Source organism: Rhipicephalus microplus, chromosome X, assembly GCF_043290135.1.
Source record: "Rhipicephalus microplus isolate Deutch F79 chromosome X, USDA_Rmic, whole genome shotgun sequence".
NCBI classification, from domain to species: Eukaryota; Metazoa; Arthropoda; class Arachnida; order Ixodida; family Ixodidae; genus Rhipicephalus; species Rhipicephalus microplus.
The window spans coordinates 295,900,445-295,924,324 of record NC_134710.1 but is presented as its reverse complement, the minus strand read 5'-3'; the positions used below and the strand labels follow the sequence as shown (position 1 = coordinate 295,924,324).

Here is a 23,880-nt window from a genome sequence, read left to right as displayed (position 1 = left end):
TTATTCTTTAGTGTATTGCCTTGTAAGTAGACTCTCCTGTCAGTAATGGACCTTGTCATTGTATACATAGTCTTGCACTAGGGTACTGATTAATAATTGTGACCTCTTGTTGTTTAGCTTGGATGTTGAACATTGGCTTTGCTTGCCTTCTGCATATTCATCTTGCACACTCATCCTATGATATCTACTGCTGCTGGTAAAAAAACACATTTCACTTCCTTTCTTTTTTTTTACTTTTAGACAGTGTTTCATATGCACACTTAACTGCTTAATGTTAATGAAAAGTTTGAATTTGATCCAGTTAGTTCTTCTTACATAAATTAAAGATGTGACTAAGCTACGGAAAAAAAGGGGGGGGTGTTTCTGTTTATGGCACTAGGATGCATAACTTCTTTTCATTTGTCTAAGTCTGCTATGAGCTGTAATGGTGCAATAACACTATATGTAAACACAAAACATTGTTTAATGTGGGTACTGAGACAGTGAATTGTGAAATGGATACTTGTTATGCTAAAAATAGGAACCTACAAGTAAATTTCAGTTGCTAAATACTAGCCCAAATGCTTTCACTTCATGCCTTTTTTCTGCCCGTCCCTAGCCTAAATGCTTACCATGTAAATATAAAATTATAGGCCTTACAGCTTGCAACAAGATATGGAAATGTGTGCACCTACAGAGTCATGGAAAAGTATGAGACTGCACAACCATAGACACAACAGCAAACAATATTGTACTCAAATGCACACAAGCAATAAAAAACAAACCCAATGTTTTCGTTACACTGGCACATACAACAAAGCAAACACATCCACAAACCCACAGGATAACAGACGATAAAAAAAAAACAAGGTGTGAATGCCAGGAAAAAGCAAGTCCTCGTCTTCACAACCTCAAATATTTAGCTACTTACAAGGCACTTGGGCTCATACACACTGCTCATTCAACTTGAGTCGCACAACCAAGTAAGAAATCTGAACATTTTTCTGCAAAAAAAAAAAAAAAAACCTTGACAGACAACTAAGTAGACCAAAGTAAAAAAAAAAAAAACAGGTACATAAGGTCATTCCAAGTGAGTTCTTTCATTAAAGATGACAACATCTACAATAAAGATGCACAGTAACAAACAGCCTTTCTAATACAAGCAAAGAAAAAAAAATCCTCAGTAAGGAAGCTGCCCCCTGAAATTCTGTACTACCAGTACTATAACTACTGCACTTGTGAAAAGTAATGAAACAACGCTGTGGTAACTAAAAGGACTGGTGCCGCCATAATGTGGCAAAACTACATCACTCTGACTGTCCATCAGGTCTACAGAGTCCCCCAATTACACAGCGTGCGTAAGCTTCAGGGCTCTCTGCCCAGTGAGAAGGTGCATCAAGTAATGGCAGTGCAACTGAATCAGTACATTAGCCCATCCCAGTGTTTTAAAGTTTAGCAGTGGCAAATGATTAAATTGAAACTTTCGTGAATCTATTGTTTATAAATTAAAATTCAAGAAACCTTTCCCCTACAACCGGTTGGTAACACTGTACAAGCAATAATTTTCTTGCATTCAGGGATTGTCAAGCTCTTAACACAAAAACTAACATCTTGCATATTTTTCAGTAGCTACCTGCATGGACAATCTAACCCAGAACAACAACTTGTTCAGAGAAAAACAAGCACACATACACATACAACCTGAAGTAACACACCTGTCACAAAACTAAAAAATTACCTAAAATATACCATGCATGCTTTGCATGATCGAGATTTTTTTTTTTACATTAATATAACACCAGGAAACATACATACACTAAAAAAATTCAACAGAAACACTATGCATCACAGATACTCATGTTTGCAAATAATATTTAAATTGTGGCTCTGGCTTCTAGCAAATAAAAATGCGAGTAAAATGAAGCCATTTGTGGTAATCTGATTGATACCAATGACGAAAGTGTTAAAATGATGAAGTTAAATGCAGAATATAAATTTGTATTTGGTTATATCTCTACAGTGCAAGTGAACGAAACTTAAAGTATGCATTCTGCTGGTGGCTAGCATGACAGTATTTTGGGTGCAAAATAAATAGTTTTTTTTAGTGATGCACATATTGAGAATGTTTTGGGTGAAGAGCTGTATTACGTTTAAAGCTAACATGCGTCACAGCTTGCTGCAGTTCCTTAGCAGATCACAAAGCACAGGCTAACTGCTAAATATTTACCTCTCCAGGATGTTGGGTGCAAATTGCTATGCAAATGCTAACAAGCACATCCGAAAACAAGCACATAGGTCAGCATGAGCAGTGTAAAAATGCATCCTATGGAACCTCTTCATTCCTGCTATTTTGATACTTTGATACCTAAAAACTTATTTCTTTTTTGTTTTGTGCACAACAATTTCTATTAAATAGTTCCCACTGCAAAATACATTTGCTTTGAAAGTGCCAATAGATTGACAGGATGTGTGGCTAAGACTGCTGAATCAAGTAGAAATCAGGCACTCTCTGGTTAAACAGCAAATGATTGGGAACACACCAGGCAAAACTTGCTACCATGATTAATAAAACTGTCATATAATTCAGAGTAGTTCATATCATGAGCATATTTGGGAAGGTTTTTATAATGCACCCAAATTATAATTCCTGTGAATGGCACATATTTTTTTTTACTAGTTTTTCATAGTATTTAACACGTCTGTGCACGACACTCCATTTGAGACAAGTCATGAGGTGATTGTGAAGTTGAGTTGTGACACACGACACTGCATACCTTAAAGAAGGGGGCTCACTTGCAACTAATCTCTGGCGTAGAGCACCGAAGGAAGATAAAACACTGTGCACACAGATACAACCTATCACATTTGCACAAGAAATAACACAACAATGAAAACGCACAGCTCGTGCAGCCACACTCAGTGAAGCACCTATGGTGGGAAAGACGTGTAATGCAGTACCTCCTATTACAGGCTTTGATATGTAATTGCAGCATTAAACGCAGAATCGAGCTGAACGTATTGTAGACATAAAGCTGTTTATGAATAGAAAATGCGCAAATAATTTCGACAAGTGAGCTTTCCCACGCACTTTTGTTTGCCGACTCAACCGAGATAGTGCATAATAGACTAGAATTGGCAATATGGCCACAAGACAGGTGCCACTCTTCGCTCAGTCCCAAGCATTCGGTATGTGCCACTTGACTTTGGCAGTGCTGGCAAAGGCTCTGGCAGTGCGGCAAGTTTCAACTCGGTCTAATTGGTTTAGAGAGACTCAGGCGAGCACAAAAATCAGCTTATAAAACCTTACATATACCTAGTTTTTGGGTAAGGACAACTACTGTCCACCCCATGCACTGCACTGCTGTGGCGGTGGTCATTTGTACTGTTCACACGCCCCGAGCCAATATTTTGATTTTTATTTTACGCAGGAACCTTCATAGAGCTAACATACATAGCCAAATGATCCAATAGCAGTGACTTTCCATGAATTTCGATGTTTGCAAGCATTCAAACTGCACACGATTAGTTAGCTTTGCCTGGCCTCAGTGGTCTGAAGAGACAGTGGCGTGGTCACAAGAAAGTTGGCGCTGATGATGATAGGAAGCTTGAACTCCCTCTCGATGGTGAGTACTTTGGTCTCCTGTTAAAAAAAATAAACCATCACAGCAGCTAAAAAATCTATGAAAAAGCGGTTATTTTTGCAGTTGAGCCCCTTTGTAAGAAGCATTCTCAGGGCAACAATTCTTGTCTTTTATATGAGATGTCTCTTATAAGCAGGGTGTCATGTATGCATTTTCCTATCAACCTGTATTTTACTGTAGGCACACTGATGTCTCTTATACCCATTTGTCTCTTATATCAGTGTCTCTTATAAAAGGGTTTGACTGTACATATCATTAGTATATAAACTAGCTAAGCATTTTTATTAACTAAGAAACCACCAAGAGGCTCAGTGCAAACAGAAATGACAGTTCGTCACTGCAAGCTGTCTGTCCTGGTTGTCGTAACTGCTTAAACAATGTGGAACTAAAAAAATCAATGGTGAATTTGTTGGGTGAACAGAGGCCCTCTCAAACGCTCAAAAAGAGTTCTTGTAAGAACTTCCACTAGTGGCCCCGGTTGAGCTGCCAAGGTTGCTGAGAAAAAAAAATCTTCCACACCCAAGTGGAAAGAGAATGATAAAGAGTGACATCAGGATTATGAAGTATGAAGCAAACTCCCAATGAAGTCTCCTGCTCTATTCATGGGACTTCATGCCCTTAGCTCTATTACGTTTTTGTTGTCACCAAGTTGGCCACTGAATAGTAAGAATTTGTTTGAAACCTAACCTGGGGTGACACTGACATGCATGTTAGACCCATAAGCATGTTCATTTGAACCCTTGCTTGCGTTTTTAACACAACTTTGAAAAATTGGGAGCAATATCAGCTAAGATAGAAGTAGCGAGCCAAAATTGTGTAATGATGCATTTTTGGAGGCACTGCATAATTTAGCATTTAAGTCTGTACAATTATAACAGCACTATATATTCATGCATATGATTAGCTAATCTTTACTCACTGGCCAATAGATAGCAGCAGAATAATTTCCCAGTCTACACAAGGCAAATACTTATAAAAACAATGTTCCATTTTAAAATCTTGCAGGCCCTTCTCAAAATTTCCTTGACCTGCATTAAGTTAAACGCACTCCAAGTGACAAAGAAAATCTAGCTAAATCGAATAGAAAAATCTCACAAATTTGCCAGTAGTCTGTGTCACATCCGGCACTAAAGTGCAAGGCAGCTGTAAGTGTGACAATAATTACTGGAGGATTTCTTTCTTAATATATATATGGTGAAAGTTCGTGCCTCAACATGAAAAAAAATTTTTAAGCGAACTGTCCATGTTCATGGTTCTGCATCTGAATAAAGAGTACAAACTACCAATGTGTCTGTTTACTCTTCATTAGATTGTTGTAGAACTTAAAACAAGGAAGACATTCAAGTGCCTCTGTGAGACAAGCATTAGTGGTTAAGTAACATTCGATACGCGAGCTTTTTTGTGAACAAGAGTGACAAATATGTTTTGTAATGGGGGAACAAATCTGGTAGCGAAATTCGGTCTTCTTTGCAAGTTACACAGCTTCTTACATGTATTTAAGAAAATAAAAATTGCACATGTGGTCACAATAAACCGCGTGGGGCTTGCTGTTCTCAAAGAGCTGAGAGTAATAACCATGTCTCAAATTCAAAGCAAACAATTTGAGTATCGGGTATGAATTCTAAAGTTACAACACAAATAAACCTGAATTTTCTTATCTGGCACCTTTGCAGGTTGAAGTGAGACATGAAAGAAAGCTCACAGCATTTCTGCTAAGGGTGATTGACCGAAGACCAGTGGACTCCAGCAACACAGCATCCCCCAGAGGTCCCACTGTGTAGACTGAAAGCCGATACAGTAGATGCCTCCGGCCATAAGCCACATTCGAACGGAACACTTCTGGCTCCGACCGATCATTGCGCCGAAATTTGATGGTCCTGCAGAGAATGAACGTTGTAGGCAGCAACATGAACCTGATGAGTGTCTTAACTCCTCCATCAATTTCATGACAATGTGACTGTGCACTGAAAAAGAAGAGAACAGTGAGTGTGCTCTGAACACACGAACTGCCCAGCATATTGTGTGTCACCTAATTATACCACAAATCATGACTTGTCCAGGTTACTGTACTGAAACTATGAGGGACTTTGAAAAATGCTGTGAATGGCACCTTATTGTTTCTCACTATCTTGTGTTTATTAAAAAGCACCCAATGCTGCGCACACTAGCATTTTTCTTTTGCAATCAAAACACAACTTCCCAGGACAGGTACACAATGTAGATGTATGTTACTCCCGTCTCTCCCTCATGAAGTAGCAATGCTTAACGAGCCACAGAAACACTTCTTCAATACAGAAAGAAAATATCCCAGACTACAAGACAATGCTCCCATTACGATTACCATGTAGTCAAAATGCTATAACCTGTAGCATCCAACAGGAAATCCACAATTTTCCTAGTCTAGACGACTTGCCTGTTGCTTTCATGAACAATGATTTTACATGAAGTATGATGGTCCATAAATAACAGCCATGGGCTCATACATATTTGCCTTCCCAAGTCTTCAAAGAAATGAAGAAACAGTGGTTTAACTACTTTGTTACCACGCCTACTCAAATCGATCAGCGGTGATCGACGCTTTTGGATTGTCCATTTTGGCATGTTAAATTTGTTTCTCGTGCACCCAGCACTTTCTAGTAGTTAGTTCAGGCACTCAACTTTCATAATCAATTTGAATTTGCCCATTTCGGCAACAAAGTGATTTTTGACAGACCTCTGCACGAACCAATGTGCATATGTCATTCGAAAAGTGCACTACGCTGGCAAAATTGACAGAAGCTCATGCCCCTCGTAATTATGGCACAGTAAGATCGAAGTTCTTTAATGAAAAGAACCTTTGGAAGTGTCGGATATAAAATAAAGTGTCAGCTTCGCAATTTGACAATGTTAAACAGTGATTATTGCCACAATAATATGCCAGATATTCAATAGAGAGCTGTTCCCAAGAGTCAGGGAAAATTTGTTCTACAAAAAATATTTGTGAAAGTCCGCCGCGTGTTTAAATGCCGAAGTGGCCTTCTATGATTGTTTCCACAACTTTCGTTACGCTTTCATTGTTATATCAGACACACTGCAGGGTTGGATCTAGTGTCACTAGTCGCTCCTATGATGCCGTCGTCACCCGTGCACCAGTGTTGCAATACTCATGCGCTTGTCAAAACTCTTTTGTTACCCCACCTGAATTGAGTGAGGACGAGCTTAGAGTTTGAAGATGACAGCAAATCAGCTTTCTGGGGATGATGTTTTCAGGCGATGATGTCTTGCCTGAGACATCCGCAGCTGTTCATGGGTTTCTTTTATATACATCCTCAAGTTGTCTCCTCCGCCAAAACTGCATATAGCTTCTGACCTTTGTGCACAATCTTATAGCTACTCTGGTTATGTGCGTGGTTCACACTTCGCTAAAGCGCGGGGTGCTGATGCTGGCTGCAGAGCTTCTCCTAACTACAAGAAAGCTCCCGGAGTGCATCTTGGTCCTGACTATGGAGGAATGCGAAACCTTTTAAAACTGCACGCAATATTATCCTTTCTTTAAACTATATGTGCAAATACAAAAAAAAATGCTTGGATGCATATATGGGAACGCCAGCCTATTCGGAGTGAGGTGGCTCATTAAAAGAGGTGACACTAGATGAAATGATGAAGTTCATTGGACACTTCATTTATAGAGGATATGTTACACCATGGGTAGCCATCTATATTGGGAACACCTGGAGACTCGTATCACCAGACAACGCAAATTTACTGAGAAAAGAGTGTGAGTACACTTGTGTCTCACAAAAAACTGTGCAATGCTTAACTGCATGGCATGAGCAATGGAGCAGCACCTAGGTTCTGATTTTCTTTATGTGAAGAGGAACATTTTGTGCAACATTCATTTTTTTACACTGTTACTGGGTCATTTATCTATAAAATATTAATTAGAAATTTTCTTTCTTTTGAATACTTTTGCATATATAGTGCTTTTTATTGCTCTGTTTACCATCTGGCAACCAAAATTTTCACAAGTTTCACATATTTATTCATTCTAAAATATTTTTGTTGCTCTACAACATATATTTTTTGAAAGTAGCATTTCATTTTGCAAAGTTTGGTATGCTGTGATGCATGTTAGAGTACTTTTCAAACAGGCAAAAAGGATCTTCCTGAGACATATGAAAAACAACCATTTTCATGCGGTAACAAAGAGTTAATTCTGCATGTCTTGTAACTGTTTTTTTTTTGTAGCCTTCAAATGCTTTTGTCACATGCCAGCTTTGAAGTGTTTCAAAAAAGAAAAGAGCGGTAAGCAAAGCAGTGCAAACGGTACCATGGCAGCTGAGTGAAACCAACAAGTTGAAAAAAAAAAGATGCAGGTAGTCACTGCACTCCTTATATCTCTGTCTACATGTACAGGGTATTTTTTTATTATGTAAATTGTAAAAAAAAAAGACTTAGAACCAGCAAGCCAGACAGACATCCTTGCACAGATGCTACAAGGCAATGCGAACGTCCTCTGCAAATAATAAGGTGAGTTTTACAACACCATTCACAAAAATTTGTTAAATCTTTAATATGCACAAGCAAAGGAGAGATTACGTTTTGTCCACATGGTTGCATGGGTTTTATCAGACATTAAAGGGACCCCATTAAAAGGACCCTCATGATGTTGCGGCCTGGGGCCACGAAAAAGAAAGCGAACACGCTTCCATAACACAACATAGAGAATGACGCTTTATTTTAGAACACCCATATATATATAACAGAACAACACCACATCTAATGTTGATAGACTACACATTGAAACCGAAACTAGCAACACACACATTCCCCTCCCTTGAAAACTTCAGTTTTAATATCCTGTTAGTGGGAAAAGAAACAGTTGCCACAACTTCAAGGAATACTTAATATACAACACTAACTACTAATGAAGAAAAGGAAACAAACTGCAGAAGAAAACAAAAAAAACACTTTCTACCGCACATACCGTATTTACTCGATTCTACCGCGCTCTCAATTGTAACGTGCACCCGGTTTCCACGACGAAAAAAAAAAAAAGTATAACACCGATTGCAACGCGCACCCATTTTTCTCGTTGGCCCGCACAATCACCCCACTCGGGAAAACGACTCCTATCGAGAGCGTCTTCCGTTTAAATATGAGGTACGGGGGAAGCTTGTGCCTATCTGACGTGCAACGGAGCATTGCCGTCACTCTATAGTTTTACCGTGGCCCGATGTGAGCACGCGAAATTGCTTTGCCCCCTTCTTCTCGACGGTTGTGGTGCCAGGCATGTCGAAGTAAAGAGGCGTCTGATCGGCATTCCCGATTTGCCCTTTGCCCGAGCAGGCAGCCGTTGTGGCGCAAGTTTAGGACGAACCTCTGAAAACTGTGAAGCTTTTCATCCTACTCCTTCGGAAACTTTTCGCATATGCCCCTCGCCTTCGGAGGGACAAGCCTTTCTTTCCTCTTCATAAAGTTAGTTAGCCTACACCTGCTCGCTTTAAACTGGCTCCGCATTAGCCCTTTATCTAAGGCTAACTGCATAGCCTGCACTTGGAGCAGTTCTGTCGTCACGGGCCGCTGTGCCGCTCACTGCTCAATCACATACTCGCCGAGCAGCTCTTCAGTTTGCGGAAACCGACCCTGCTGTGGTCCAATGAAGCCTTTGCGTGAATCTTTGCTGTCGACAATCTTCTGCTTTTGTTTCCACCAATCCCGCATGCACGTTTCGGGAACTCCGAACGACCGCGATGCGGCCCCGATTTCTGTCCGTTTTGGCACACGCGATGACTTTTCTTTTAAAAGCGGCATCGTGGTGCACTCGTCGAGTTTTTCGAGTCGGCCCTTCCATGCCCTCGATGCTAATACACTAAAAGATGACGAACTTTTTAGCACACGTACGAAGTGCCGCACATGGGAAACACATAGGCGGAAATGGCTGACGTGCCATGCCGACGCACGTAGGGGGCGGTCATTTCAGAAATGCCGATGGCAATAGAATGACCGTATTCATTTTATTTTCGTACTCGATTCTAACGTGCATGCGATTTATGAACTCGCTTAACCATAAAAAATGTCCGCGTTAGATTCGAGTAATTACGGTAGTCGTCGTATTATTTTGAAGAAAGTTTTGATCTTGCTGGTTGAACACGTGCAGGACATAGTTGTGGTTCAGGGAAGCCCAGGTCTGAAACAGCTTGGTTGGTTACGCCAGCAAGAAAAGGCGCACCTACTTGTGGTTCAGGCGTGCCGACATCGTGAGCCACATAGGTGGTCGCAGGAACAGGCATAGCTGCAACTGCCACTCGAGATGCCTCACGAGCAGCTGGTATCTCCGGATTTCCCAGTGATGGTGACATAGGTGTGCTAGCCTCTGGCACATTCCAGGTCTCTAGTGAACGTAAGGTATAGAAAGCCGAAGCAACTTTGGCAAGCTTAGATGCATTACATGTCTTGCCATCATCGAGGCGGAAAGAAGAAGGTCCGCATTGTTCGACCACATTATGGAGACTGCCAAACGAAAGGTCTCCTTTGAAGGTGACTGAGGGTTTATTCACCCGAACCAAAGTCTCCAATAATGATGTTCGTTGCCTCTGCAGCTTGACAAAGATATGTTCGCTTCTTGCTGCTGCCTTGCTTTTGCTTCCGCCTGCGACGCAGCAAACTGAGCTCGGTGGCTGGGTCTTTGAAGAAAAAAGAGGATGGGTATCGGACAACGTCCAGATGTGTTCTTGGCAGCCTCCTATGCAGCAACAGAGCTGGGGCCACCCCCTTTGTCGCGTGCAGTGTGCATCGGTAGATGCGAAGGTACTCGATGATCACTGGGTGGAGTGGCCAATGTTTCAGCAAAGCTGTCTCTATGAAATTTTTGAACACATGGTTGAAGTGTTCTACAAGTCCAGTAGAACTCGCTGTTGGGCTAGTTGGTGCATGTCTGGATTAAACAGTCAACTTCGTGTCGAATTCACAACCACACAGACGGGGGAAAAAAAAACACATAGGCACCATGTGTCTATGTGTTTTTCTCCCTCTTTGTGGTTGTGAATTCAGCGCGAAGTTGACTACCGTATTTACTCGATTCTACCGCGCCCTCAATTGTAACGCGCACCCGGTTTCCACGACAAAAAAAAAGAAAAACAAGACATAGATTGCAACGCGCACCCATTTTTCTCGTGGCCCATTTTTCTCGTTGGCCCACACGATCACACCACTTGAAAAAACGACTCCTTTCGGGAGCGTCTTCCATTTAAATATGAGGTACGGCGGAAGCTTGTGCCCATCTGACGTGTAACAGAGCTTTGCGTCACTGTAGTTTTACCGTGGATCGATGTCAGAACTTGCTTCGCCCCCTTCTCGATGGTTGTGGTGCCAGGCATGTCGAAGTAAAGAGGCGTCTGATTGGCATTCCCGATTTGCCCAAGCAGGTAGCCGTTGTTGTGCTGCAAGTTTAGGACGAACCTCTGAAAACTGTGAAGCTTTTCATCGTACTCCTCCAGAAACTTTTCGCATATGCCGGTTCGCTTTCGGAGGGAAAAGCCTTTCCTCTTCATAAAGTTAGTTAGCCAGCACCTGCTCGCTTTCAACTGGCTCCGCATTAGCCCTTTTTGTAAGGCTAACTGCATAGCCCGCACTTGGAGCAGTTCTGTCGTCACGGGCCGCTCGCTGCTCAAACACATACTCGCCGAGCAGCTCTTCAATTTGCGGAAACCGACCCTGCTGTGGTCTACTGAAGCCTTTGCGTGAAGCTTTTCTGTCGACAATCTCACAGAACACCTACACAATCTTCTGCTTTTGTTTCCGCGAGTCCCGCACGCACGTTTCCGGAACTCCGAACGACTGCGATGTGGCCCGATTTCCGTCCGTTTCTGCACACGCGATGACTTTTCTTTTAAAAGCGGCATCGTGGTGCACTCGAGTTTTTGGAGTCAGCCCTTCCATGCCGTCGATGCTAATGCACTACAAGATGACGAACTCCACAGTACACATACGAAGTGCCGCACATGGGAAACACATAGGCAGAAATGGCCACCGCGCCATGCCGACGCACGTAGGGGGCGGCCATTTTGAAAATGCCAATGGCAAGGGAATGACCGTCTTCATTTTTTTTTTTTTTCCGTACTCGATTTTAATGCGCATGCGATTTATGAACTCGCTTAACCGGAAAAAAGGTGCGCGTTAGATTCGAGTAATTACGGTACTTAATCTACAAGTCTATTTGACTGGGGGTAGTAGAACGAAAAGTGACAGAGGCGAATGGCACGATCTTTCAGGAATGGGTTGAATTCTTGAATGCAAAACTGAGGGCCGTTGTCACAGACAACTTCGTCAGTGTAGCCCTCACGAGAAAAAATTGACAGCAGAAAGCTTGTCACTGTGTTCGTTGACACCTACAGTGCATCTACACTTGGCTGCAGAACTGTACTTCCAGCCACTAAGAAAAGTAGTCTATGAGGGTGACGGCAAACCGGCGATCAAGTGGCGCTCTTTCCATGAGACCGACGATATCAATGCAGACCTGCTGCCATAGCCACTCTAGAAGGAGAACAGCATGCAGTGGAGTTACTGCAGTATTGGCACTCTTGTCTGCATTCGGGCAAACTACACAATTGTGGCTAGTAAGCTCCACTTGTCTAATTCCAGGCCACCAAAATCGCTCACGCAGCCATGCCTTGGTGAGAACTATCCCAGAGTATGCTTCGTGTGCAGCGTAATAACCTGTGGGGTATGGAGTGGAAGGACTATGAGGCGTTCTCAACGCAAAAGCAAGTCATCAACTACAGACAGTTCTTTGTGAGCAGCAAAAAATGGCTGTAGTTCACCTGAGACGGACTTTTGAGGTGGCCAAGATGATGAGACATAAACCTTTACTTGTTCCAAGGTAGCATCCTCACGCAGGTATGAACCTTCAATGTGCAGGTCTAAAACTCTGATGGCATCCATTCTGAGGATGGAGGTATCTTGCGCCACAACATAGAACAGGAGATAAGCTGAGCGTCCTTTCAACGTGACTTCCATGAAAAAACAACCGTGTATGAGAATGCAGCGCTTGGAGTAATCAAGCAGAGCGATTACAATTGTGGAGCGAGAAGAGACTCCTTATTAAAATTTTGCTTGAAAATGGTTCTTTCCAGGATAAAAACAGACAATCCCAAGCCAACAAGAAGCTTCAAAGACTTGCTGGTGATGAAAACGTCGACGAATATGCCGGCTCATGCAGAACCGGCCACGGTAAGGACTTTTAACCTTTCAGCATCACTGGACAAGTCCTGGCAGTCGCCTTCTAGAACAGAAGCAGTGAAATGACTTTTTCACCTGCTGCAAACTGAGCGGAATTGCCCAATGGAACTGTAGTGAAAACAGCGCTGACCTTGAACGAGCCAGGAGGATGACGAAGCACAGTATTGGCAGGAACAACAATGATCACAGTACAGAGACGCATTGGTCGAGCCACTGAAGCGCTCAGGCGAAGCCAAGTCATCGAGCAACTGTCGACAGGGGCTTGACTACGACAATGGTAATCGATGGGAAGACGAGTGCAGCCGCATTAAACCTCTTGAAAAACAAACACCTCGCCCAGAAGTCCCCTGCTGAACGCACTTAGAAACAAGCTCACAAACTTGCTGAGCAGCCTGCTTGAGTTGCTGTGCCAGGAATACGGCGCAAAAAAAAGAGACCTTTTAAAAGCAGAGGTTCATGACGATTTCCTGACGAGATTCTTTCTATGAACTGGTCGCAAAGAGAGTAGTCCGTGGTGACCAAAGAACACAATGCAGCACATTGAGATTGGTTTTGACAATTTCTTTCAAGCACATTGGGCCGGTACACTAAGTCCTAAGGGTCATTTACAGACCTATTTAAGTTCTCTGGACAAACTGTTTAATTTATTACAGCACTTTAAGGGGAAATATGCAACTTGAAGATAGTTTTTTTTTATTATTGACTGTGGAGAGATACAACTTGAGCTGTTCATAAAACGTTTTATGCTGATTTCAAATATACAATTAGTTTTCATGCAAGTTGCATATTTTTAGCTCTGCAACATGACAAAGTGAAAAGCTTAGGCCTCTTGCACTCTTTTCATCACTATACTTCCATAATTTTTTACTGTCTATAGTTCATAATGTTCCAAATAAAGTGTAGAATGCAAATAACTAATTAGGAAGTGCATAAAAACATGTGTTAGACTTGAAAAGTCCATACTTCTCCTACCTAAAAAAAAGATTTACATAGAACTTTTCATTACATAATAAAAATATTGAAATTTAAACTTCATAATTGCATTTGTCATACCTTAGAAAAACTTTGGGCGAAATTTCATGCAGGTCCGAGCACCACATGTACCCGAAAAATGAGGGGCACATTGAAGAAAAATGATAAAATCTGTGTTTCGAGAAAAACGAGTTTTAAGGATAAAATTGAATTTTTATTTATGAAAGATGTCATTAAATGCAATGAAATTTGCACACTAAAAAGAAGAATCCTTCTTGTAGTGGCCACTGCCACTAAAATGGGCCAACACCGTAAGTTTATCCCTCACGGCTCCTTTGAGCTGACTCCTCGCAGACATTTTGCTCACAGATAGGGCCATGAAACTCTTGCCAAACTTCTTCCGCTCCATTTGGCTGAGCCTTGTGCCGGCTGCAAGCTAGGAAGAAGTTCAACAGGACTGAAATTTAAACCAAGTCCAGTGTTGAGGGACACAACAGTGCCGATGCCACTGTGGCTCTTGTGGCCAAGAAAGGCTGCATCCTCACTTTAGGGAGATAAGGATCAGTGCGAAGATGCTCTGCTGTTTTGATGTAGTGGGGCGGCGCGTGGTTACAATTACCGTATAAACCGAAATATAAGTCGAGATATTTTCAATAAAACGAGCTAAGGTCGCTTCTCGTCTTATATAGCGGTGTCTAGCCGACAGTGCGCCGCTGTCTGGCACCATGTGGCTTGCATGTGCATGAGAAGCTGGACACGGCCATATTTGCATTCAAATCCAATAGCAGGTTGTTGCTTTTTCTCTCTCTTGTCTGTTTTTTTTTTGTGTGTGTGTGTGTTCATGATTTGCCTCCGATCTGTTCTAAGCTCTCGCTCCGCTTGATATTGTGTTTCATTTTTAGTGGTCTTTTTTTCCGTTCACTGAATATGAGTAGCGGTATGAGAAGGCAGTACTCAACTGCGTTTAAACTAGAGGTTGTTGAGTTCACAAAAGCGAATGGCAATATGGCTGCTCACCGCCGCTTTGGTGTACCAGAAAAAAGCGTGCGCTATTGGAGGGTGCAGAAAGGCAAGCTGCAGATGTGCGATCCTCGGAAAATGTCATTTCGTGGGCGAAGTGCGATTCATCCACAGCTGGAGAATACGCTAGGGAACTTTGTGTGGGAAGTTCATGCGTGCTCGCTGCCAGTGACCCTGGATACATTTCGCAAGAAAGCTGTAGAACTCGCTCGAGAAGCTGGGCTCATGAGAGAAGAGTTTCGTGCACCAAACTCTTGGTTGCGTCGATTCATGAGACGCAAAGGATGTTCTTTCCGGGGCGCACATCCATCTGTCAGACGTTTCAAGACGAGTTCGAGGACAAGCTTATAAACTTTCAGGGCTTCGTGAACTGGCTTCGGGAACAGAACAACTACATGATGGGGCAGATTGACAATGCCGATGAGACCCTCGTGTGGTTTGACATGCCTTCATCGACCATGATCATGCAGCGTGGCACCAAGGATATGAAGCTGTTGTCCACTGGCAACGAGCACTCGCGCTTCACCGTCATGCTGACATGCATGGCAGATGGTAGAAAGCTTCTGCCCTTCACCATTTTCAAATGTAAGACAATGCCGAAGGAAGTGTTCCCGCCCGGTGTTGTCATTCGCGTCAACAAAAAGGGATACGTGGACGAGGCCATGATGCTCGAATGGATACATGCGGTGGTGGTTGAGGGGAGCTCCGACGATCGTGGTGCGGTGGGCCCAATTCGCAAATAAATGTTGTTCCGCAATTTTGGGTTGTTTTCTTTCTTTTTCTTTTTCGGTAACCTGAACTTGGGGGGGGGGGGGGGTCGACCTATATTCCCACTCGACCTATAGTCCGGTTTACACGGTACTTGACGAAGCACTGCTGTCTTTGGGTTCGGTGCGCGGAGATGCGACACGTGGCGTCTTTGTGCCCCAGGAGAAGCCACAATGTCGAGTTTTCGCTGAAGGCAGACGTCGGACCACCACACTGTGCGTCTCTAATGGGCCGCCGACGCTCAAATCAGCACCAGATGTCCAGGCATTGGCACTCAGAGGCGCCTAGCTCGCGATCACCGTTCGACAAAGCATGGTTGGTCGGCCCGAGTGGCGAGATGACAGACTCATTACACCCCGCTTGCTGGAAGCAATATTCGCCGGAAGAGACAGCATCGCTGGGACCATACACGTGTTTAGTTTAAATGTGTGTATTTTGGGGGTGGTGCCGGCATAATGACCCTCGTGTGTGCTGTGGGACCTTTCATTAGGTTGTGCAGTATGGACCTATTCCCGGATCTGAAGATCTGTAGAAATTAAACTATTTAATAAGCCCTCGTGGGCTGCTTGGTGTGCTTGTTCGATGGAGAGCCTTTTAATGTAAAGCTTTTCAATGTAGAGCTTCGGGCCATAGAGCTCTTGCCATGCATACAAAGTAAATAAACCGCCTCTACTAAGTTCAACTTCTTCTCACCTTGACATCTTCATCCCGAATCTCATGGTGCCTGCAAACCCCAGTCACAACAACTGGACGGCAGCGTTGGGATGAGACTCAGCGACGAAGAGCGACATGAACCGGAAGTCAGCTGAAAGCCCTAGCCCTGGAATTCGGCGGGATTGATGCAGCGTACCACGATCGCACGTAATAGGGTGAGTGCATGGCTTTGTACTTTAGAAGTACCCCGTTAAAAGATATATATATATAACCTACAACTGCCTAGCTACAGTGGTTGTTATCTGAGCACAAAGCAGCACTCATTTTTATCTGAAGATGAAGATTAAGCAGGAAAGCTTAGGTAATTCAGTATGAACGTGAGTTTTGTGGTAGTTTTATTCAGGGTGCATTGCAGGAAAGTTTTGGGATGTTGGAGAGAGCAAAGGAGTAAAAAGAAATAAGAAAAAGGTAAAGAGGAAGGTTGGCCACGTACTGTTACTTGTGTGCTGAGCTTTTGGTCTCTGCTGTGGGATTGCCAGGCTTGAATTTCTCCAGACCAAGAATTAAAACTGGTGGGTTTGTGTTTTATCACAGCTGAGCCAAAGTTGAGTAGTCGCCATGGACCTCATGAGATTGTCGAGAGATAACCTGCCAAACTTGTGTTGGGACCTTGATTTAGAATTTCACGATAGTATGCCTGCATCTAAACTTCGTGAAGTAATTCTCGAAAGCAATGTTAACAGGGAAGATATCGAGTACTTAGGGAATATGTACTTAATTGAAGAGGAACAGATAGAGACAGAGAGGAAGAGAGAGAGAGAAGATGAAGAGAAAACAGGAAGAGGAAGTACAGAGGACACACAGAAAGGAAGAACACAGGAAGGCAATGCAAGCGTTAAATAAGGAGATTGAAACACTAAATCCCAGGTTAGATATGAAACAGCATATGGCCAATCTGTTCAGGTAGCGCACAGGAAGTGCGAGGAACAATGGAGTGCGGTGCAAATCGGAGCCGCAGAAAAGGCTAGCACATGTGTAGGTAGCACCAGGTTCACGAGTAAACCGAGGTTGGCAGCTGCGAAAGAAGCTGCGCTAAGAGGAGAGGCCAACGAAGGCCAGAGTAAATGTGGCAAGGTGCTATGCCAGAGAAATTCCAGTAACACAGCTAAGATAGTTGTAGACCACCTGGCACAGACACAAAGGGAGGGTGTCCCGATGTCGGATCTTTCTTGTGGAGTCCAAGGAGATTTCGACCCACTAGGCAAGAACACCAGAATTGGGTGAGCAGCGTGTACGAAAATAGCTCAGAGTAGTTGTGGACAAGTCCCAAGCACGTGAGCTTGGTACACGTGAGAGTATCGCTATGGTGGATCCTGCATACGGTCCGCTAGGCAGGAACACCAGGGTGAATTCAGGAGATGAAGTGAAAGTAGAAATTAGTCAACATGACGCAGTCATGAGCAGCTCCCTGGAATGTGAGCTAGCTTCTTCGGAAGAAAACGACTGTAGTATTACGATACGCGTTAAGCTGTCCGCCAGACGGGAGAGTGAGGGAGAATAAAGATTTGTGAGCAAATTATTCAGACTGTACGAGCAAGACAGTTAACAAAACCAGTAAGAGTGCTGGAGAGTAAAAGGGGCGAGCTTCAGGCTCAGAAATGCACCCAAAGAATAGGCGTAGGCAGAAATGGCGTCGTAAAGGTAGGAGTGCGACAAAGAGCACAACACGCTTGAATGAAGGCAATAAGCGTTCAAACATAGTAAGCTTAACGAGGAGTTTGTCATCCGCGCTGAAGTGGTGTTGCATGCGTTCGAGCCACCGAACAAAAAGAAAAAGAAATACATGTCAGGCGAAAATGCAGACAAAAGGAACGGGACGGTCGGCCTACTGTCATCCTATCCATGGCATGTTTGATGGGACACGAGAGCGGAAGGTCGCTGGCTCGCAAAAAGCAGCCGAGCGAGGGGAATTATGCAGGTGGGGAGCGAGGAGCTTAGCAGGGCTCGGAGACGAAGGAAATGGGTTTTGCAGTTGTTCCATTCTCCGTTCGCCAAGAAAGACCCGCAGGGGCGACCACCACATATTCATCTCAAAATGGAGTGACAGCGGTAGGCATTTAGGAAAGCTCGTAAGCAGATTTCTTTGTTTGTTCTTCTAACTTTTGTTTTGACTGTTTATTTTATTTTTGGTTTTGTAACATGGTCTCGTAAATATTTCGGCTGCTAGATAGAGTTAAAGTAACAAGTGGTAGGTTTTGTTTGTTTTTTAAGCTTTGTATGTTTTAGTTTTAAAAGTAAGCATTGTGCCTTTGCATATTGACACGCCTTGGAGCATTTGTTGAGTCAGAGCGATGTTAGAAACAGATTTTGAGTGAGCGAAGAGGCGCAAAGATACTACTTGCAAGTTTTTTCGAGGTTCACACAAAAGTTTCTTTTTGTTATTTTTTTTGTTTGGTTTGCATGTGCCAAGTGTAGATATAAGCAAAGTGAGTTTGTTAGTTTACATGTATGTTTTAGGAGAGTGGTAACTGCAAGGGAGAGTTAATTAGTAGTTCATCTATGCAGGAGCACTGGGATGTGTAATGTAGATGTTCCTGATGCAGGTGCAGCACAACAGTAATCTGTTCATCTACTCAGGGGAAATTGACGACTAGCTTTGGCGGCACAAAATTTTGGGGACTAAAAGATGGAGTGAAGCAAAATGCTTTATTTTATGAGTATGAGGCCTGGTAAGTTACACCGGATTTCCAACGCTGGTACACAAGCATGCCACGGAGAGGGCAGCAATTGGGAGTTTATTTTCTTAAAAGCAGTTTAAGGGGAAGATTATTCTCAAATCGGGACTGCGAGCTTCAGCGAAAGCTCAGAGAAACGATCCAATGGCTGCTGTGTGTTTGATTATAATACTTAAAGGCTGGTTTTAGCTGATTTTCAGACTCAATGTGTCTCAGTATGGGCAAGACACTCACCTGTGCTTGTGGTTGTGTGTATTTCTGTGTAATGCCTGGGAGGAAAGGCCCATGGATGATTGAAGAATGTCGTATTGCGTCATCGGCAGTAGCCTGGAGGAAGCCACTAAACAACGACGCTTCGGGCAACCTGCCCGAAGCGTCGTTGGCATACCTGCCAAGTTCACCAAAAAATAAACCAAAATAAACAAACCAAAAATTTTAAGAATCCGTCCAGTGCGAGTGGAGTTACAAAGGTTTGTAGCATGCTGCAATAGCATTATGTCCAGACGAAAGTGTTGGAAGCTAAGCAGGGAGGTGTGGCAGGGCAAAAAAACTACCGCGCCTTGTGACCTTGAGCACTTTTTTCTTTGAATGCGCGGCTTTTTCAGTGTGATTGCGTGCACACGCATGGACAAGTAGTGGCCTCCCGCGGCTATTTTGATAACTTGGTTTTTCAGTCACAGACGCACAGACGATTTTTTGCTCACAACCAACGGAGCCAATGTCGGCGGCAGGTTTTCTGCGACCCGAGCTTTTTTAACGCTATCGCGTTAAAACATCGCGAAAAACAAAAGGGGTGAGAGGGGGGTCTCAATCGCAAACGCCAACATCAGCGTTGTGGTCTTATAGTGGTTAGGAGTGGCCAAACACACGAGGGTAGGTTTTTCACTAAGGTGAGAGTCTCAAAAGATCAGCACAACTAGAAAAATCTATTTTAGTCAAAACAACTCGCTTGTGTCTTCCTGGGACACATACGAGATGGCGCAACTGGCTGCCGCAAAAGCGCGGGTCAAAGCTTTGCTCACTGCTAGATTCTTTTGACAGGATTGCCAAAACGCGTCTCGGCCCTTTTTATTGCGATGGCAATTATATGGACAGCCCAGGCTGTTTTTTTTTTCCGTCACCACTGCCGCCGTCTTCTACCGTATATGTATACGTATCTATATATATGAGCACTCAAAGAAAAAAAGCCGCCCGTGCTCGGCACCTAGCTCGTCGCAATGTGCCGACGCGTGCTTATCTCTCATGAGTACTTTGCCCCATGGATGGATACCTGTGCGGGCACGTTTATCCTTTGGTGGGGGAATCGTGTGCCCTCGGTTTTCCCTGAAACGAAAGCGTTAGTTGCCGGGCCCACAAAGGTCACTTTGGTCTCTGCACAGGCCCGTTTTGCGAAAACAGCACGCTTTTCATACACAGCGAGGTATAACAACTGGGACAATTGTTAGTTTGTACTCATCTGTACCTGTGATTACGTATCTTGCATCGTTTTTCTTTAAACATCGCGTTACATGTCGAGCGGTAAACGTTGTTAGTTCACTCTCGTCCTGCGAGTATCATTTTCATGCGTCATTTGTGCATGAGCAGTGCGCTGCATGTTTCAATCTGCTTGCCGTTCTCAGCGTTACATTCCAAGTTGTCGCATTTATTGCTTCGCCCTTACGGCGATACTAGACTTTTTTATTTTTGACGCATTTACTGCATTTAACCTACCGCTGCGTACCCTCAGAGCTTATAGATAGCTATCACTATTGCGTCACCCCGACCGCTGTTTTGTGCGCTGTAGTCGCGGCAAACGGTAGTTCATTTCACAATCCCTATGTCCTTGGCTGCGCACGCGCTTTCAAAACTAAGTCGTTTTATTCCATCTACGATAGCATCTGCCGCAGTTTTGCGGAAAGTAGCATTGCTTTGACTGGTTGAGCGCACACTTACGGGGTTCTGTCAGTTACGTCGTCGCCATACATGATGGTGTCAAGAGAGACCGCGGTTTCGTCCTCAGCGGTTCTGGCAAAGACAACCGCACGCACTCTAGAGCCCTGGTCGCATCGCACGCGTACTTCTGAAGCTTCGAGTACGCTGCTCTTGGCCTTCGTTTGACGGTTCCCGTACTAAAGTTCGTATCACCCACGGCGATTAGAAAATGTGTTCAGAACATTCGAATTGAGGCCCAGTGAACATAGTAAAGTTTGGCTGGGAAATTTAAGAATTCGTATCTGCCACGGTTTCGCATCACTGAGATTATACTGTATGTTCACATGAACACCTCTTAAACTTATTTATAATAAAAAGTCACAGTTTTGCCGCACAGGCAAAGCAATGAACGCGATAGCAACAATTTGAAAGGTCACGCACGAAATGGAAAGCAGATCGTAACATGCCCTGCGTTTCTCGCGCACAAATTACGCACGAAACCTACTCACAGATACGGATGCACGCCAATAAGCGTCTAATTTGTTACGTCGCTGAGTCTGGAAAGCGCGCTTTTTGCGAACGGAGACTGCAATTATTGCAGTGACCTTTGTGTGCCCGGTAACTACAGCAGAATGGTTCCACGTAAAGCATGACGCCAGCCAAGGCGTACGATCCTCCCCTCCTCGCCACCGCGAGATAAGTGCGCACGATGGAGCGTCGCTCCCCTTCTCTAAGCCGGGCAAAGTACGCGTAGGAGATTAGAGCGGACGTTGCTGCGCGACGTGGCGACATGCACTCATTGCGCTATCTTTCTGGTAATTCCGAAAACACAGCAGCAGTAAGTATATAAATAATTTGCCGTTTAAATGGTTAAGAACGTTCTCCGGGATGGCTCAGTGTCTAACACCTCGCTTTTACGACGCAGACATCCCACGTTCGATTCCGCACGCCCGAGTGCTTTTTTTCTGATTTTTTTTTCTTTTTTGCATTTTCATATATATAGATACATACACATATACCGTGCACGACATCGACACCGACGGCAAAATCCAGCTGAGAGTGTTCATATGATTGCTATCCAAATAAAAAATGGGGTAGGTTCAAAAAGCCTGGAGCGGATTGAGCTGCTTTTTTTGTCAATGCAGCCAAATGAGACACAGAAATTTCAATTTCCAGGAGATTTTCATGACAACCGTGCAACCGGAAAAAACGGTCGAAATCCAGGATTCTCCCGGAAATCCATACAGTACATACCTGCCAATCCGGGAGTCTTGGCAGGTATGTACTGGTAACCCTCAGGTTAATTTTCTTGCCGGTGGACGAGCTGTTGCGTTTCGCGAGCCACCCTTTTGCCGTGGCTGCCGGAATGGAAGAAAGGCTGCCGCCTCACTTTGTGAAGATGAGGATCAGTGCGAAGACGCCCTGCTGTTTTGATGTACTGGAGCGGCGCGTGGTTACAATTACTTGACGGAGCACTGCTGTCCTTGGGGTCGGTGCGGAGATTCGACATGTGGCGTCTTCGTGCCCCAAGAGAAGCCACAATTCCGAGTTTCCGCTGAAGACAGACGTTGGACCACCACACTGTGCGTCTCTGACTAATGGACCGCCGACACTCAAATTAGCGCCAGATGTCCAGGCACTGGTCTTGGAGGCGCCTAGCCCGTGACCACCATTCGACAAAGCATGGGTGCTCGACCCGAGCGGCGAGATGACAGACTCATTACACCCCACTCGCTGGAAGCAAGATTCGCCGGAAAAGACAGCATCGCCGGGACCATACACGTGTTTGGTTTGTGTATGTGTGTATGTTGGGGGCGGTGCCGGCGCAATGACCCTCGTGTGTGAAGTGCGACCTTTTATTGGACAGTGCAGTATGGACCTATTCCCCGATCTAGAGATCTGGAAAAATGAAACTGTATTTAATCAGCCCTCAAGGGCTACTTGATGTGCTTGTTCAATGGAGAGCCTTTTAATGTAGAGCTTTTCAATGTAGAGCTTCGGGCCATAGAGCTCTTGCCATGCACATAAATTAAACCCCCTCTACTAAGTTCAACTTCCTCTCACCTCAACATCTCCATCCTGGATCTCTGGCGCCTGCAAACCCCGGTTGCAACAGGGGTGAGAAGGAGGGTACATTATAATTACCCATAGCGGCCTTCGTACACGGCGTGCTGCTAAATTGGTGGTGCGAGTGACTTGAAGCACTTACAAAACTTTAAAAAATGTTTCAGGGTTCTTTTAAAGTAAGAATGTAGCCAAGATGTTAGTATATAAAAATGAAAGCCTTAATTTATAAGGCTTGTTTTTTCGTTCTTTGTGGTCTGTTGCTAATCCTACTAGCCTGATAACACAACACGGCCACAGTGGTCAGTGATCGTGCGCTGATGGACATGTTCTTTCACTGTTGATTCACATGGGCATTTTCTCACCACATTATTTGCCACCTGTGAAAAAGTAAGTAAACTTCTGCTTCAGCGTTGAGTCTTTTTAAACCAGAATGAATGGGAAATGGGAAAGAGGTTTGGACAACGAAGACTTAATCTCCATTCATGATGCTAACTTTTATTTCCTAATCTAGATTACTTGAGGTAGACATTATTGTAACAACAAATTAGAGTGAATATAGTGAATATTTTATGAATTCTTGAGATTTTGCCAATTAACCATTAAACTAATCACTTTACAGCAGGTGTTGCTGGTAACCAATTGCATTTAGCAGCTTTAAAACCATATTTTTTTAGGAATGAATTTAAAGAATGGCACCAGTTTCAGCACAATCCATTGATGCTCCGGTAACTAACTTTATTTAATGCAAACAGTCTTTTTGTTAAGAAATTAACCAGAAACAATTATGCACTTTACTCTTAATTTCAACAGGACTTATCCCAAATTGAAACTAGTTTAAAAATTCATTTGATCTGTAGGTTCCACGTGAAATGACTAGTTTCTTAAATTTGAAAAATTTTCATAAATACTAGATT

At 43.7% G+C, this 23,880-nt stretch overlaps 1 protein-coding gene across 1 annotated transcript in view; it reads right to left on the bottom strand.

Annotated features, from left to right (window-relative positions):
• Window positions 1-3,378: 3,378 nt before the first annotated feature.
• The window catches only part of gcl (germ cell-less), an 85,670-nt gene continuing 65,168 nt past the window's right edge, over window positions 3,379-23,880 (bottom strand). Inside the window, exons 13-14 of the mRNA XM_075879405.1 lie at window positions 5,323-5,497; window positions 3,379-3,619 (exon numbers count right to left, since the gene is read on the bottom strand). Of these exons, the coding sequence (XP_075735520.1) occupies window positions 3,506-3,619; window positions 5,323-5,497 (289 nt within the window). The 3' untranslated portion in view covers window positions 3,379-3,505. The remainder of the gene's footprint in view (window positions 3,620-5,322; window positions 5,498-23,880) is intronic.